This window comes from Pyxicephalus adspersus, chromosome 3, assembly GCF_032062135.1.
Source record: "Pyxicephalus adspersus chromosome 3, UCB_Pads_2.0, whole genome shotgun sequence".
In the NCBI taxonomy this organism is placed as follows: domain Eukaryota; kingdom Metazoa; phylum Chordata; class Amphibia; order Anura; family Pyxicephalidae; genus Pyxicephalus; species Pyxicephalus adspersus.
In genome coordinates, this window is record NC_092860.1 from 62198986 (window position 1) to 62214101 (window position 15116).

General features: G+C 40.1%; 1 protein-coding gene across 10 annotated transcripts in view; it reads right to left on the reverse strand.

The window, feature by feature from the left end:
* Positions 1-15116, reverse strand: part of ADGRL3 (adhesion G protein-coupled receptor L3) — an 857880-nt gene that overhangs the window by 163782 nt on the left and 678982 nt on the right. For all 10 annotated transcript variants that reach the window (XM_072404919.1, XM_072404923.1, XM_072404922.1 and 7 more), the window contains 2 exons: positions 13269-13437; positions 12481-12606 (listed from right to left, as the gene is read on the reverse strand). In XM_072404919.1, the coding sequence (XP_072261020.1) occupies positions 12481-12606; positions 13269-13437 (295 nt within the window). The remainder of the gene's footprint in view (positions 1-12480; positions 12607-13268; positions 13438-15116) is intronic.

A 15116-nucleotide genomic window follows, 5' to 3' on the forward strand; every position in this document is an offset into this window, starting at 1 on the left:
TGCTGCCATCTCCACACTATGTCATTGTGCCACTCTGTGGCCTCGTGATGCTACCGCCACCTCCACACTATGTCATTGAGCCACTCTGTTGCCTCTGCCTGATGCTGCTGCTGCCATCTCCACACTATGTCACCTTGCCACTCTGTGGCCTCCGCCTGATGCTGCTGCCATCTCCACACTATATCACCTTGCCACTCTGAGGCCTCCGCCTGATGCTGCCGCCACCTCCACACTATGTCATTGGGCCACTCTGTGGCCTCCTGATGCTGCCGCCACCTCCACACTATGTCATTGTGCCACTCTGTGGTCTCCGCCTGATGCTGCTGCTCACGCCAACTCCAGACTCTGTCATTGTGCCACTCTGTGGCCTCCTCATGCTGCTGCCACCTCCACACTATGTCCTTGTGCCACTCCGAGACCTCCTGATGCTGCCGCCACCTCCACACTCTGTGATTGTGCCACTCTGTGGCCTCCTGATGCTGCCGCCACCTCCACCTCCACCTCCACACATTGTCATTGTGCCACTCTGAGGCCTGGTCATGCTGCCGCCACCTCCAGGCTCTGTCATTGCGCCACTCTGTGGCCGACTCATGCTTCTGCCACCTCCACACTCTGTCGTTGTGCCACTCTGTAGCCTCCTGATGATGTCGCCAACTCAAGACTCAGTGTCGCCAACTCCAGTCATTGTGCCACTCTGTGGTCTGCACCTGATGCTGCTGCTGACGCCAACTCCACTCTGTCATTGTGCCACTCTGTGGTTTCCTCATGCTGCTTCCACCTCACCACTTTGTCATTGTGCCACTCTGTGGACTTCTCAGTCTGTTCTCCCACCCTCCCCACTCCATGACTGGGCCACTATTTTGCCTTTTTGGCCTGGATGACATCACTATTTATTTGACCCTTCTTTTGATCTGTCAGAAGGAAGGAAAAAAGAGATGCACAACAGATCCTGTCTGTGTAGCAGCTGTAAGGCCTGTATGGTTCCATCGGAATTGGCTTATGATTTGGTAGCCAAAAAGAGCAATAAAGTCACCTCAAACAGAAGTGTTTGGAAAGGTTATCTGTCTTCCTAGTGATAAAAAAGCAAGCTCTTAAAGGGATGGCAGAACAGAATACCAAAGCGATTTCTGCCTAAGGTGGCATTACCAGCTTTTTTTTCTACAGAACAGTTTCATTTTGTCTTTATTTATTTCAATAGATTTTTATTGATTTTTGACAAAATTTCAACAATACACATAAAAACAAAAAAGAAAAACACATACAAAGAAAAAACACCTATACAATTTCTTTTCATTGCATAAAACAGCCGCATATAAATATCCTTTATCAACTTGTGAAAAACAGATTAACCATAATAACCAACAGGTAGGGGAAATCTAAGGGAAAATAAGATTTCCGGTTCACTAAAAAAAAAAAAAAATCTGAAATAGTCATACTTAAGAGTACAATCGCCATGTCTCCCATACCATAGAAAATTTCCCTTGTGTGTCATTTAAAATGCTAGATAGCTTCTCATTTAAAAACGTGTTGTCAATTGGTGATAACACCTCATGGTATGGAATGGTTTGTTTCTTCGAATGTCTGGCTATTGTTTGTTTGGCCGCGAGAAGGATGTGAGCGCATAGCTTAAACTGGTTATCAGTAAGGGTACTAGTTTTAAACTGCAATAGGGCCACCCAAGGGTCCCTAGGCACTTACTTATTGAATAATGTTCCCAGGAGCTTGAAGATTCTACCCCAAAATCGGATTACAGATGGACACGTCCACCATATGTGTGGATCTGAACCAATCTCCTAGCATCCTCTAAAATATTGGTCAGAGTTTGATGGGGATATATGTTTCATCTGTGCTGGTACCATGTACCACCTCATCATAACTTTAAAACCAGATTCCACCGTAAGAATATTCGTTGAGCATTTAGACATTCTTGTCCAGTTGCTAAATCACTCTGCATTGGATTTTGCAGTACCCAGGTCTCGTTCCCATTGGATCTTATAAGTTTGTAATGATGCCCTTTTGACCTGGATAAGTTTCGAGTATAGGACCTTGATTTGCTGGGGACATAATGGCGTCCGCAAACATTTATGTTCAAAAACGGTCAACGGGGGTCATATGATTGGCACCTTAAATTAATGATGTACTCCAATATCTAAGTTGCATGAACCTGAAGAATTCCTTCCCTGGCACTTCATGTAAAGATGGTATCTCCTCCCAACTGGTCATCCACCCTCTACCCAGTAGGGAATATACAGTGTTATAATTATATGCCGACCACCATGCAAAGGCCTTTGGTGACTACAACTGAGGGGGAAACAAAGGGTTACATTGGATGGGTAAAGGAGAGAGATGTGGGGACATCAAATCTCCTGAGTATCGTACGCCATCCCAGACCTTCAAAGTCTGTTTGAGAAGAACACCCGTTGACTTAGGTCAGAGTTTGTGGGGTAGCCATGGTAATGACCATACATCAACTGGGTGGATCAGATCTGCTTCTAATTGAACCCATCCAGGGGCTGCAGCATCTGTATATAATGAAGAGATAGGGGCTATCTGAGCTGCTTGGTAGTACTTCAGTACATTCAGAACTCCTAAACTGCCTTGTCCTTTATGTGCATACATGTTTTTTTGTGGTACTCCAGATTTTTTCCCATTCCAGATAAAGAAAAATAGATCTTTGGATGGTTTTTAACATGTGGGTTGGTACATGGACCAGTAAAGTCCTAAAATAGTACAATAACTTCAGTAATATAGTCATTTTGACAGGATTTATTCTGCATATCCAGGAAATGGGATGAGAGTGCCATCTATTCATTAAATACTTTAGGTGTGCAAAAAGAGGAGGGTAGTTGGAACCTAGAAGTGTTTCATAAGATTTGGTAATCTTAACTCCTAAATACTCTAGGTGATGTGGTGCCCAGGTAAAGTTAAAAGTTTCTTGTAGGGGTAAGTACCATTGTTCCAAAATATTCAACCCAAGAGCTACTGACTTCCGTTCGTTAACTATGAGGCCTGAAACTTTGATAAACAGTTTTAGTATCTTTAGTAAATTAGGTATATTACCCATTGGTTGAGACAAAGTTAATATTACATCATCCGCAAACAAACTGAGTTTGTGCGTATGTTGGCCTACCTCTATGCCATGTACCGAAAGGTTTTCCTGAATCAATTGTGCTAGAGGTTCCATGGCCAAAATGAACAGTAAGGGCGACATGGGACACCCCTTTCTTGTGCCTCGACAAACAGAAAATTCAAGAGACTAAAACAAGAAGTATCTCACCCTTGCCCAAGGCTTAAAATAAAGTGCATGTATCCATGAAATGTAGTTGAAATCCCCATTTGGGCAAAATATAAAACAAGTAGTCCCATGAAATAGGGTCAAAGGCTTTCTGTATATATATATATATATATATATATATATATATATATAGCCAAAAGCACACTAGGGGTTTTCCTCTGTTGAATAAGATGAACTAGGCTAATCACCCCTCTTCTGCTATCAGACGCCTGCCTGTGTGGGACAAACCCCACTTGATCCCTATATATTATACACTCCATGAACTTGTTCAATCTGTTAGCCAGAACTTTTGTCAACAGTTTTTTATTGACATTCAAAAGTGATATGATAAGTGATATGGATCATCACTACATGAGCTAAAGTCGATGATATAGGGTGGTGTGGATGTTCCCTTAAATAATTGAACATTTCAGCCAGTCTAGGGGCTAATATTGCAGAAAACTTCTTGTAATATGGAGCTGAAAAGCCATCTGGCCCTGGAGAATTGGTAGTTTTTGGAGCTTTAATAGCTGCCAGGATCTCTTCTGGCAAAATGTCAGATTCCATCATCTCAGCCATTTGTGATGTTAGGGTAGGAAGAGTCAAATTTGAGAAAAGCTTATCAGCTTTCTCAGAGTTAAAAGTGGCACAGGACCCATACAATTTGGAAATTATTTTTTTAAATTGTTCACAGATAGTCCCAGGGTTGGCCATCAATATATCGCTAGCAAGTTTTAGTTTTATTGGTACCGTGTGGGAACTTCTGAAATTAAGCACATTGGCCAACATTGGTCCAGGTTTATTCACTCTTGCATAAAAGTCCAGTCCAATAGTCCAAAAGAGCATTCAGCTCCAACCTAGTCTGCTGCACTTCTTTGAACTTAGGTTTAGATGGATTCTGTTTCAAATGAGCTTCCAAATTTGCTAACCTTCGTAATTCAATAATTTTTTGAGCTCTGTCTTTCTTTAGACCTGAGACAATTTGGATCAATTTTCCCCGTAATGTTGCCTTATGGGCATCCCATAGTGTGATGGGTGGGGCTACTGATTGGCTGTTAAAATCAAAGTATTGTGTTAACGCTTGCTCTATTTCTGCGTGTACTGTTGAAGATGAGAGCAAGGCATCATTAAGGCGCCAGTGATATTCCTTGGTGTGAGGAGTGGGGAAAGTGCATTGGATCATCAGTAGGGAATGATCAGACCAAGGGCTAGACATGATTTTGGGTTTGTTTACTTGCAGGAGGATATGTTGTAGCACAAGAATGTGGTCAATTCGCATAAAGCTACCATGAGAAGACGAATAATATGTGTAATCTCGTACGGTAGGGTTTAGTTCCCGCCATACATCATAAAAATCGATGCCTGGACAAGAGTTCTGAAAAAGCTGAGACATGAGAATAATTTGGTGTATTAGATGAAGCACCAGGTAGGGAAGAATGGTCCATCTTCAGGTCAATTATCAAATTGGAGTCTCCAATAATTACCAAAGTCCCCCTAGTGTGCTTTTCTATCAGAGGAAAAAAGTGTTTGAAAAATTGTATTTGATGGGTGATTGGAGCGTAGTATTTTACCAAGGTTACTCCTACATCATAGATTTTCCCTCGAAGGAGTAAATAGCGGCCTGTTGGATCAGCCAGTTCCAGGTCACAGCTAAAAGGTATTGATTTGTGAAATGCCAACAGTACCCCTGTTTTCTTCTCTTGGAAGCTTGCCTGAAATACCGTGGGTACTGTTTATGAAAATAATTTGGAAAAAAGGATAAAGAAAAACCTGTCTCTTGGAGACCCAGTATGTGCACAGATAGGGTAGAAAAAACATTGAAAACTTTCCTGCGTTTGTTCAGAGAGTTTAAACCTTGCACATTCTGTGACACAATTTTCAGTGCATTATGGGAAAGGCCTTGCCAAATCTGATTCCAAAAGATACCCTAAGTCCAAAATTGCACACTATGTTGTCTTTGCATTCCAGAAAGTGGACGGGAAAAACATAACAAATTTAACCACATAAACATATATAAAACATATAATGGCAAATTATTTCCCAATAAACAGGTTGCACCAACAGTGCACATATATCTGCCTAGGCAGAAAGTGGTTTTGTACAGAGACAAAAACAGGAAATGGGGGAGCCGTGTCCTCCCGAGCGTGCATGGCCCATGAGTTACCGGTATACAGTACTCGTTTAGAGCAAAGGTCAGCCTTAATATGTTTAAACTCGTTCTCTTGTAGGTCCCTTTTGTTACATAAAAATTTTCTGTACGTTCCCATAAAACTTTGCTTTGGAACCCCTAGTACAAACAGGCTTATCAAAAATAAAAAATGAACAAATCAATTATACAGAGCATATTATACATATCTGTCATCTTCTCATTAGAAGGGAAGTCCCACTAAAATCCTCCTCCATCTATAAAAATACAGATCCTTAGTGTGAGTCTGCAATTTAGCACCTAGATGTTCGGTCCAGGAGAATTGTCGTTAACTGGTGATGATCTCTGGACAGGGTGCCTGTTTTGAGAAGCTTTTTCCCATTGTGGTGATAGGCGCAATGAAACCTGTGAACTTATTGGTGTCTTAGCTGGCGAAGATATTGGAGACCTTTGCAACTTTAAATGATCAAAAAGTTTATGAGCTTCCTCTGGAGTGGGGATAGAATGGAGTTGGTTTCGCTAGTCAAAAAGTAGTTTAAAGGGGTAACCCCAGCCGTATCTGATATCCAGCCTTTGTAGTAATTATCAGGAAAGGTTTCAGGGCTCTACGCTTCTGAAGCAGTATCTCCTTCAAAAGTGCTGATACATCTACAGGTAAGTCCACTATAGACTCTGGGATCCCCCTAATACAGAGATTTTCTCTGCGTTGGCAATTTTCCAAGTCCTCAAGACTTAACATTGCAGCCTGTAGATCTGTAGATCTGATTGAAGGGTGGTTAAATTCTTCTCATGTGAATTAATAACGGAAATAGCATCATCATATTCTCTAAATCATTGATTCTAGATCCCAGCTCACGAATCTCCCTAGTAAGAGTATGTGAAAGTTTACTGGTAACCTGAGAAAGCTCCTGTTGTAGCTCGGGAGAGGGGGGGGGGGGACTGTAACTGGAATTCCCCTCTTCAAGACTGAGACCAGGTGAAGGCACTTGTAATTCTTCTGTATCCTGTGCATCGGTAATCTTAGAACAAAACTGCATGGAAAAGTATGTTGCTGGAGTCTTCAGCTGAGGACAGACAGAGCCCGATTTTTTCCCTATTTAAAGCTACAACACAATCAGCACCTTTTCGGCTGAAGAAGAGTCTGTTAGACCTGCTAGTACTGGTTGCTAGAGTGACAACATGCTCGGGAATTGCAGAGCATGATTAGACAGAGGCCACCTCCCCCCCCCATAGTGTCTTTATTTAAACATAAAGTATAACCCCTTTTGCAGCCACAGTTTCAAAGAAGACCTAATATTTCCCTGTAATTAGTTTTATTATATGACTTCATATTATATTGTGAAAAGAACACTAAGGAAGCCAGTTTTGGTAATTAAAGGATGCCTACAATCCCAGAACAGGTAGTCCACTTTGGTTTGGTTAACAAAATGTAAAGTCTATAGTGATAATCTGCTCCTGTGTGTGACCAGTGCTGGGGTAGCTTCTGGTATGAACACCTTTTGGTTGGAATGCAAGCTAGGGCTGCTGTGTCAGTTTTTCCTGTTCAGACAGTGTAGCAAATGGAAATAATATGATCCAAGAGTAAGACAGAATAAGCAGTGCCTTACCAGACTTTCCTTTTCTGAAAATGAATGTTGGAGACTAGAAAGTAGAGGTACACCTAAGAATGGGCAGGCAGTATGTGGCTTAACAGGCTAGAAGCCAAAGCAGATGTAGTGGCATGGTTAAGTATCAACGAGGCCTAAAAAACAATTTCTTGTGTTGCTGTGTAAAAATAATACACTTGAAAAGAAAATCTCTTATGGTGTTTCTTTGAATATAGGAGTGGTAAAATTCCTAAAACAGACAAATAGACTTCACTTTTGAAAATGGTTAAATCTAGTGTAAAAATAAAAGGCAAAACACGAAATAAAAATATCTTTCTTAATATTTATAACTATTTTTTGCCTTTGCAAGGCCCATTGATGTCTAAGGATGAGATCTCACAAAGATCCATCGTGCGGGGGCTGCTTTCTGTTTGTTTAGATGTAACAGCTTCTACTATCCTCTGTTAATAAGTTAATTATGTGAGTTTTCTTTGATGTAGATCCTTGTCATGAAAATATCCAATCACTCCAATCATATCCAATCATATGTCAGCAACCGACAATCTTCTAAAGTTTACATTGAGCATCAGAATTTGGGAAGAAAAATGACCTAAGTGACTTTGAACATGGTATGGTTGTTGGTACCAGGTAAACTGGTTTAAGTGTTTCAGAAACTACTGAATTTCTGGAAAGTTTAAGCACAGTCTTTTAAAGAGAATGGTCTGAAAAGGGAAAAATATCTAGTTATCAGCAGTTCTCGGGGACAAAGTGCTTTTTTGATGTCAAAGGTCAGAAAAAAATGGCCAGACTGGTTTGAGCTGATATAAAGGCCGCAACAGTAACTCAAAAAACAACCTGCACAGCCCAGGTATGCAGAAGAGCATTTCTGAAAATACAACATGTTTAAAGCAGATTGCCAACAGTAGCAGATGACCACACCAGCTGCAACTCCTGTCAGCTAATACCAGTCATCTGAGATTATAATTTGCACAGGCTCAGCAATAACCTTTTATTGGAAAAAATGTTATTGGAAAAAATGTTGAAATGCGGTGTAAAGAGATTAATGTACCCAAACCCTGATGGCTACTTTCAGCAGGATAATGTAACCAGCTGTTAAAAGCTGACTCTCTACCCTTTGTACGCCAGTACCTTACATTTCTTTCTTTCTTTTTTTTTACCATGTCCTTGAATGTAGATATTCATTTTTTTGGACCCGGTGATTTATTAAAGCTCTTCAACAGTAGAGAAGGTTATTAAGGGTGAACTTGCATGATCCAACAAACACGGAATGGATCTGGTTCAGGATTGAAAGCATTTGCCAAATAATAGCAAATGATTTCACTGGAGAATGCATTTTTTGTTGTTAGATCTTACACTTCTTTTTTTACTAAATTTTGGGTTGTGAATCCAGTTTTTTGCTATTACTTCCAGTTTTTACTATACGAGGTACCCTCCATTTTTGTCAAAAACATACAAATTTCTCATACAGTGAAAAAATAATGAAATAATAACATGAATGTACTGTTTATTTAAATTTCTTTTGATCATACAAAGGATTATTACTCTATGACATTTTTTTTACAGTAAAACATTTTCAAAAATTATTCGGGTAGTGGTTAAGGTAAAAAATTTACGCTAATAGCTTTTCCTGGAGTGTGTAGTGTTAGGACAATCCCACCAGATGCTCCAACAATAGCCAGCCATCATATGTACATCCCATCCAAGGTTTTCCGGGAAATTAGAAAGATGGCTATGCAGAAAATGCACCTTGTTACTTATATTGCAACCAAGCATTTTGGAGCTCTCCAAGAGTTTATGGACAATTTCTGTGTAAATATTTGCTCGTGTGTTTCCAAGAAAGTCCTTGACAATGGCTTTGAATGATAACCAAGCATTCCTTTTGACTTCTGACATTGTCCTGATAAAATGTTCATCTTTGATGAGCTGCCGAATCTGTGGACCATCAAACACACCGGCCTTTATTTTTTCAAGAAATGCCAAAATGAGGTACTTGAAACAGTCTCTTTCAGTTGGCAAAGCTTTAACGAACTGCTTCATCAGACCCAGTTTCATCTGCATAGGCAGGAATATAATATCCTTTCTATCAACAAGTGACTCATGTAGAATGTTTGGATCACCTAGTTTTAGAGCAGATCTTTAAAGCCAATTCCTTTCCACCCTCTCAGGAGCCTCTCACGAGCTCTGCTGTCCCACATGCACAGATAACAGGGACACTTGGTGTATCTGCATTGCTGACGAAGAAGGAAGCATACCATTTTAATGTCAACACAGATGACCCAATTTTGTTGGTGATATTGCAACAACTCAATGACCATCTTTATGTCTGCATATTCTTCACAAAGAGAAACTGAATGGCCGATTGGGACTGACCCAAATATATTGCCATTGTGAAGGAAGACACACTTTAAGCTCTGCTTTGAGCTATCGATGAAGAGTCGCCATTCAGTTGAGTTATAAATTGGAATTCTCAATTCCTCCATTAAACCAGGTATGTTATGACAATAAGCAAAGCCACTGTCAGTTCTAAAGTACTGCAGAAATGCAATTTTTTTTGAAAGTACATTATCTTTGTTCCTTTTTCAAGTAAGTTTTACGCAGTCTGTTAACTCATTGTCTCTCTGCTCCTTCCATCTCCTGCTTCCTCTGTCTGTGCTCCAGCACCTTTTTCTCTATTGCTTCTTTCTGGTGAGAGCTCACCCAAATCTGCCCTCCCCCCCACAGCCTCTCTCTTCCTTACACTTTCAGCAAGATCTTCCTCCTAACTTTATTCCAATTCACCCTACCCAAAGGTTCTTATCCCCTTTTTCTGCCAGTCTATGGAATGCCAGATCTATTGGCAATAAATTACCCTCTACCCACAACCTTCTCCTCTCTAAATCTCTAAACCTTTTTGCCTCTCACTGAAACTTGGCTTTCCTTCGCAGACTCTGCCTCTGCTGCTGCTCTCTCCCATGGAGTCCTGCACTTCACACATACTCCTAGACCTGGCAACAGAGTAGGATCTTAACAGTGTGGGTCTCATTTGTTCCCCTAATTGTACATAAAATCCTACCCCGCCCTCCGTCATCTTCACCTTTGAAGTCCACCCCGTCCGTCTTTTCCGCCCCCTACCCCTCTTTGTTGCTGTTGTCTACAGTGGTTGTTGCAGTGGATGACCCCAACCATCCTTCCTCAGCCAAACTGCTCTCCGTTATCTCCTCATTTGGACTCACATAGAACATAAACGGCCCCACTCACATCGTCGGACACACTTTAGACCTGGTATTTTCAAAACTCTGCAACATCACCCTCCTTATCACCTTCAATCTATCTAACTCTAGCCCCCCTTTGCCACATCCCAGACCTGGTCAATGGCAGTTAATGGTCAATAGCAGAGATACCTTGACCAAAACCTATTCTCATGTCCCTACCCCCCACCCTTCCTAAAATCACATCTCCAGATAAAGCTGTCTCTCAGTTTAACCACACTCTTTCTCTGGCTCTGGATAAAGCTGCCCCTGTCACTTTCTGCTACCCATGTCCTGATAACCCCCAACACTGGCACAACAATCACAACAAACATCAAGACTGTTCATGCAGCTGAGCATAAGTGAAGGAAATCTGGCCAGAGTGCTGACCTCATGGACTACAAAGCCAAACTACAACACTTTAACACTGAACTCACTGTCACAAAGCAAATTTATTTCTCAGCTGTCATTTCCTCTCAAGCTTCTAACCCACACAGCCTCTTCCCAACAATTGACTCCCTCCTAAAACCCACACCAGCTTCCCCCACAACTACCTTTTCTGCCCAAGACATTGCCACCTACTTTAGAGATAAAATTAACAAAATCAGATATGATGTCTCTGCCCACCATGCCACTCTAACTATATCCACCCCTTCCACCTTTAAATCATCAATGGCCTGCCTCAGCCCTGCTACTCTGGAAGAAGTCTCCTCTCTTCTATCATCATCTCCATCTACTACCTGTACGCTTGACCCAATTCCCTCTGATCTACTCCGTGTCCATTCCTATTATATGTAATATGTTGGCGCCATATAAAGGCTGTTTATTAATCATAATATTAATAATAATGGCTTTGGCCTTCCACAGTCCAAAACATTCTAGTTTATTTATTTCTGCCTATTGAAAATTAAGTAAAAAAACAGTAAATTGCATAAATCCTGTAAATGCATAAAGGCTTTTGTGGTAAACTAGATTTAAACAGAAGGGTGGGTTGGTTAGTGCAGGAAGTAAAAAAAAACATGCATTATACTGTGAAAGGTGTAGGTTTTCAGGCAACACATGTAGGAACAAAGTGGGAATTTCCAGAGTACCACAGATTGTTGCAACCTGGCAGCAAGTAAATATATAATAGAAGTCAGGACCTCAAGCCCCCCCCATATCTTTTAATGACTGTAGAGTTGATGACTGTAAGTAGGGATGAGTGAGAAATGCCTCTGGCATTCTCGCAAAAATTTCCTCAAACTTTCAATGGGTCCCCGAAATTTCATCAAACCAAGTTTGCGGACCCATCGGAAGTTCCAGGAAATCATTACAGGAGGATTCCCAGGGCTGCATTCACTCATCCAGCCCTGGGAATCCTCCTGTGTGCGATCCCCAGCACTAGAGGTTAAATGGGGACAAGTCTCCCCATTTAAAACCTCTAGGGGTCTCTCATTGGCTGAGGAAGGAAAAATACTGATGACGCCTGAGCGGGGGATCGCACACTGGGCTGATCAATGAATGAATGCAGCCCTGGCAATCCTTCTGTCAGTGTGCGATCCCCGGCACTAGAGGTTAAATAGGGACAAGTCTCCCCATTCAAAACCTCCAGTGCTCTTTCATTGGCTGAGGAAGGGAAAATCCTGATGACGTTTGAGCCGGGCTTGAGCCGTGGCTGCATTCATTGATTAGCACAGCCCGCGGGACTTTTTTCTTTAAACTTTTTTTTAAGGAAAATTAGATCTCAATCGCCGAAGTTACACCGGCCGCACTCGCTTACAATTTTGGTAAGCGAGAATGACCGAATTTGTTGTGAGATCGAGTTTAAAAATCTCACTTATCCCTACTTTGAAGCTGTTAACAACAAGCTGTTAAAACAAGAATATAATTATCATGCAGTTTTGAAGAAATGTGTATACCCTGGCGAATTCATAAACCTAGTTTGATCTGGGATGCTTCCTGAGGAAGCTAATGTGGCAGAAGGCTAGTAAGAGAAGTTTAGCATTGTTCCAATATGTAGGGAATCCTAAATAGGAGTTTTCTTTTTTTTCTTTTTTTTCCATCAGTAGGATGTTAGATGAGCTTGTTACTGGATGACAAGAAATGTAAACTGCATTGCAGAGTCTTACTACCATCTACCCTATACTATTGTAAAACTATGAATAAAAAAAAATTATTAATGTTGGTAACAATCAGCCTTAAATTTGCAACTTACTGAATGCCTTTGCTTCTAAATGCCTTACTTACTTGTGAACCAGTAGAATATCTTCCTGGAGCTTGAGAACTAGATGTTTTGTTTGAACCAATTGAGTTATCCATACTTTTTCCACTACAACAATGGGTTCGCAAACATTTGCCATATTCTTTTCGCACCTGCAAAGTATTTAAACAAATTAGAAAATCCATATATCCTATGCAGTTTGCCATGTACATACATATACTGAGTATGTACTTCAAGCTATAAAGTTACACTAACATTTTGAATGAAAAATGTTTTAAATGTATTTTCATTTGTTTGAAGTCATGTAATGAATAAAAATTTTAGGAGTTTTGTAAGAAAAGTATGATTCGAGAAACTTCCTTAAGATTTTTCCTTAGCAACCATATGGCTTTCAACTGTTATTTCTGTAGTCCAGATTTAAAGATGGAACACAGAAGTTTCTCGGAGCATACTTTTTGTACACCAAATCCAATTGTTTTGGTATTAAAAATAGATATTGTCTGTAAATAAAAAATATCAAAATGCAGTCACTAACTCCCACACTGTATTGTAATTATGAACTGGTCAGATAATTAGGATAATGTGATGTACTCAGATGATCGGTTATGTAAAAATAAAGCTGGTATTTGGAAAATGTGTTATTTTCACTAAAGGCTTTGGAGCAGTAGTAGTATTAAAAAAATGGAAGAATAGAACAATACTACTTTTGTGAGCACAAAAAAACTCTAGGGCCCCAACATATCTTTATTTAGTGCTCAGACTATATAGTATTATGGTAGCAAAACATGCAGATTCAAAAGCATTAAAGCTTTACCTTCTTTTGTAAAACACAGTGGAATATGAATATAAACATTCCCTGAAGACAATTGAAAATTGTGAACAGATAAGCCATAATGATTGTGCTCTCATTGATATACATAAGTCCAAAGGCCCAGGTCAGTCCCAGAAGACAGAGAAGTGCGATTGCACCTATAACCCATGATCTGTAAAGAAACAACAAAACATAAGCTGAAGGCTTTTATTAAACATATAACACATTTGATTTTTACAACCAACAGCTCAATTTATATAATCTGTTTTTGTATTGGTATTATCCTAAATCAATAATAAAGGATTTTTTAAATAGTTTTCATTACTTGCTGCAGCTTTTTAAAAACAGAGCATTTGAGCAGAGATACAAATGTTAGTTCCATGTTGTAATAATTATCAATACCATATGTACATAAAGCTATGCATACACATCAGATAATAGTTACCTAAAATGAACTGTTGTGCTTGCCTTGGGCAAAAATCTGACATTTGTACAGTGGTCCCCACTCACTATTCAACAATCCACCATGGCGGATTGATAAACAATCAACTGGGAATTAATGCTGTTCTCTCCTTTGAAGAAGAGGACAGCAGTGTGCCACTCATCCTTCGCCCTTTCTCCTACATGCCCCTGTTTAAGTTCATCTGCTATCAACCTTGACCACCATCCTATTTTGGCTACTCCTCTGAGATTTAGTATTACACTTTGGTTTTGCCTTTACTGTTGGCTGTCACCCTCTAGGGACAGAGGATTAAGAACAGCCTGTGACATCTATAAACTAAGCTCTGCAATAAATAATATAATAAATAAATAATAATAAATAAGTCCAAGCATACCCATAATTATATCCATTACATACTATCAATGATTTTTAATCTTTAGTCTATTTTAATCTTGCTTCTCAATTTTAACAATCTAAGATATTACCTGCAGGAATTGGCCTCCAGTCTGTTTCTGCCTCTCCTGCTATCCCCTGTGTTCCAATGCTGCCTGTGACCCCTTTCAGCCTCCTGTGACCCATGACCCCATGTCACCTGTGTCTCTTATTCTTCTTCTGGTACTTACACACACAGTTACAAAGTTACATAGTTACACAGTAGGTAAGGTTGAAAAAAGACCATCAAATTCAAACACAAGGGAAATAAACATATCCCAGACATAAAACTCTATAGACATAGTTGGTCCAGAGGAAGGCATAAAAAAACCCTGGTACAATTTGCTTCCAAAAAAAATTATTATCAAAAAAATTCCTTCCTGATTCCATGAGGCAATCGGGTGTTCCCTGGATCAACGGTAACTGTTATCTTTGCTTTAAAGCTTTAATACCCAGTTATATTCTGTGCTTCTAGAAAAGCATCCAGCTTTTTCTTAAAGCAATCTGTAGTAGTAGTAGTTTTTTCCTCCAGACACAAACAAAGAGTGCCTTCTTGTTTTTTGTATTGATCTCAAAGTGAATAATTGGGAACAGAGTTCCTTATATGGACCATTCATATATTTATACAAAGTGATCTTATCCCCCCTTAAACGTCTCTCCTCAAGGGAGAATAGATTCAGTTCAGCTAATCTCTCCTCATAGCTGAGCTCCTCCATTACTTTTAGTAGTTTAGTTGCCCTTCTCGGCACTCTCTCCAATTCCACAATGTCCTTCCTATGTGAAGTGGTGCCCAAAACTGGTCTGACCAATGCTTTGTACAGGGGCAGGATTATGTCTCGATCTCTAAGGTCTATTCCTCTTTTAATACAAGAAAATATTTTGCTAGCTTTAGATATGGCATTTCATGCTGTTATTTAAGTCTATGATCTACCAGAACCCCCAGATCCTTTTCCATTTCTGACTCATCTGAAGGTATT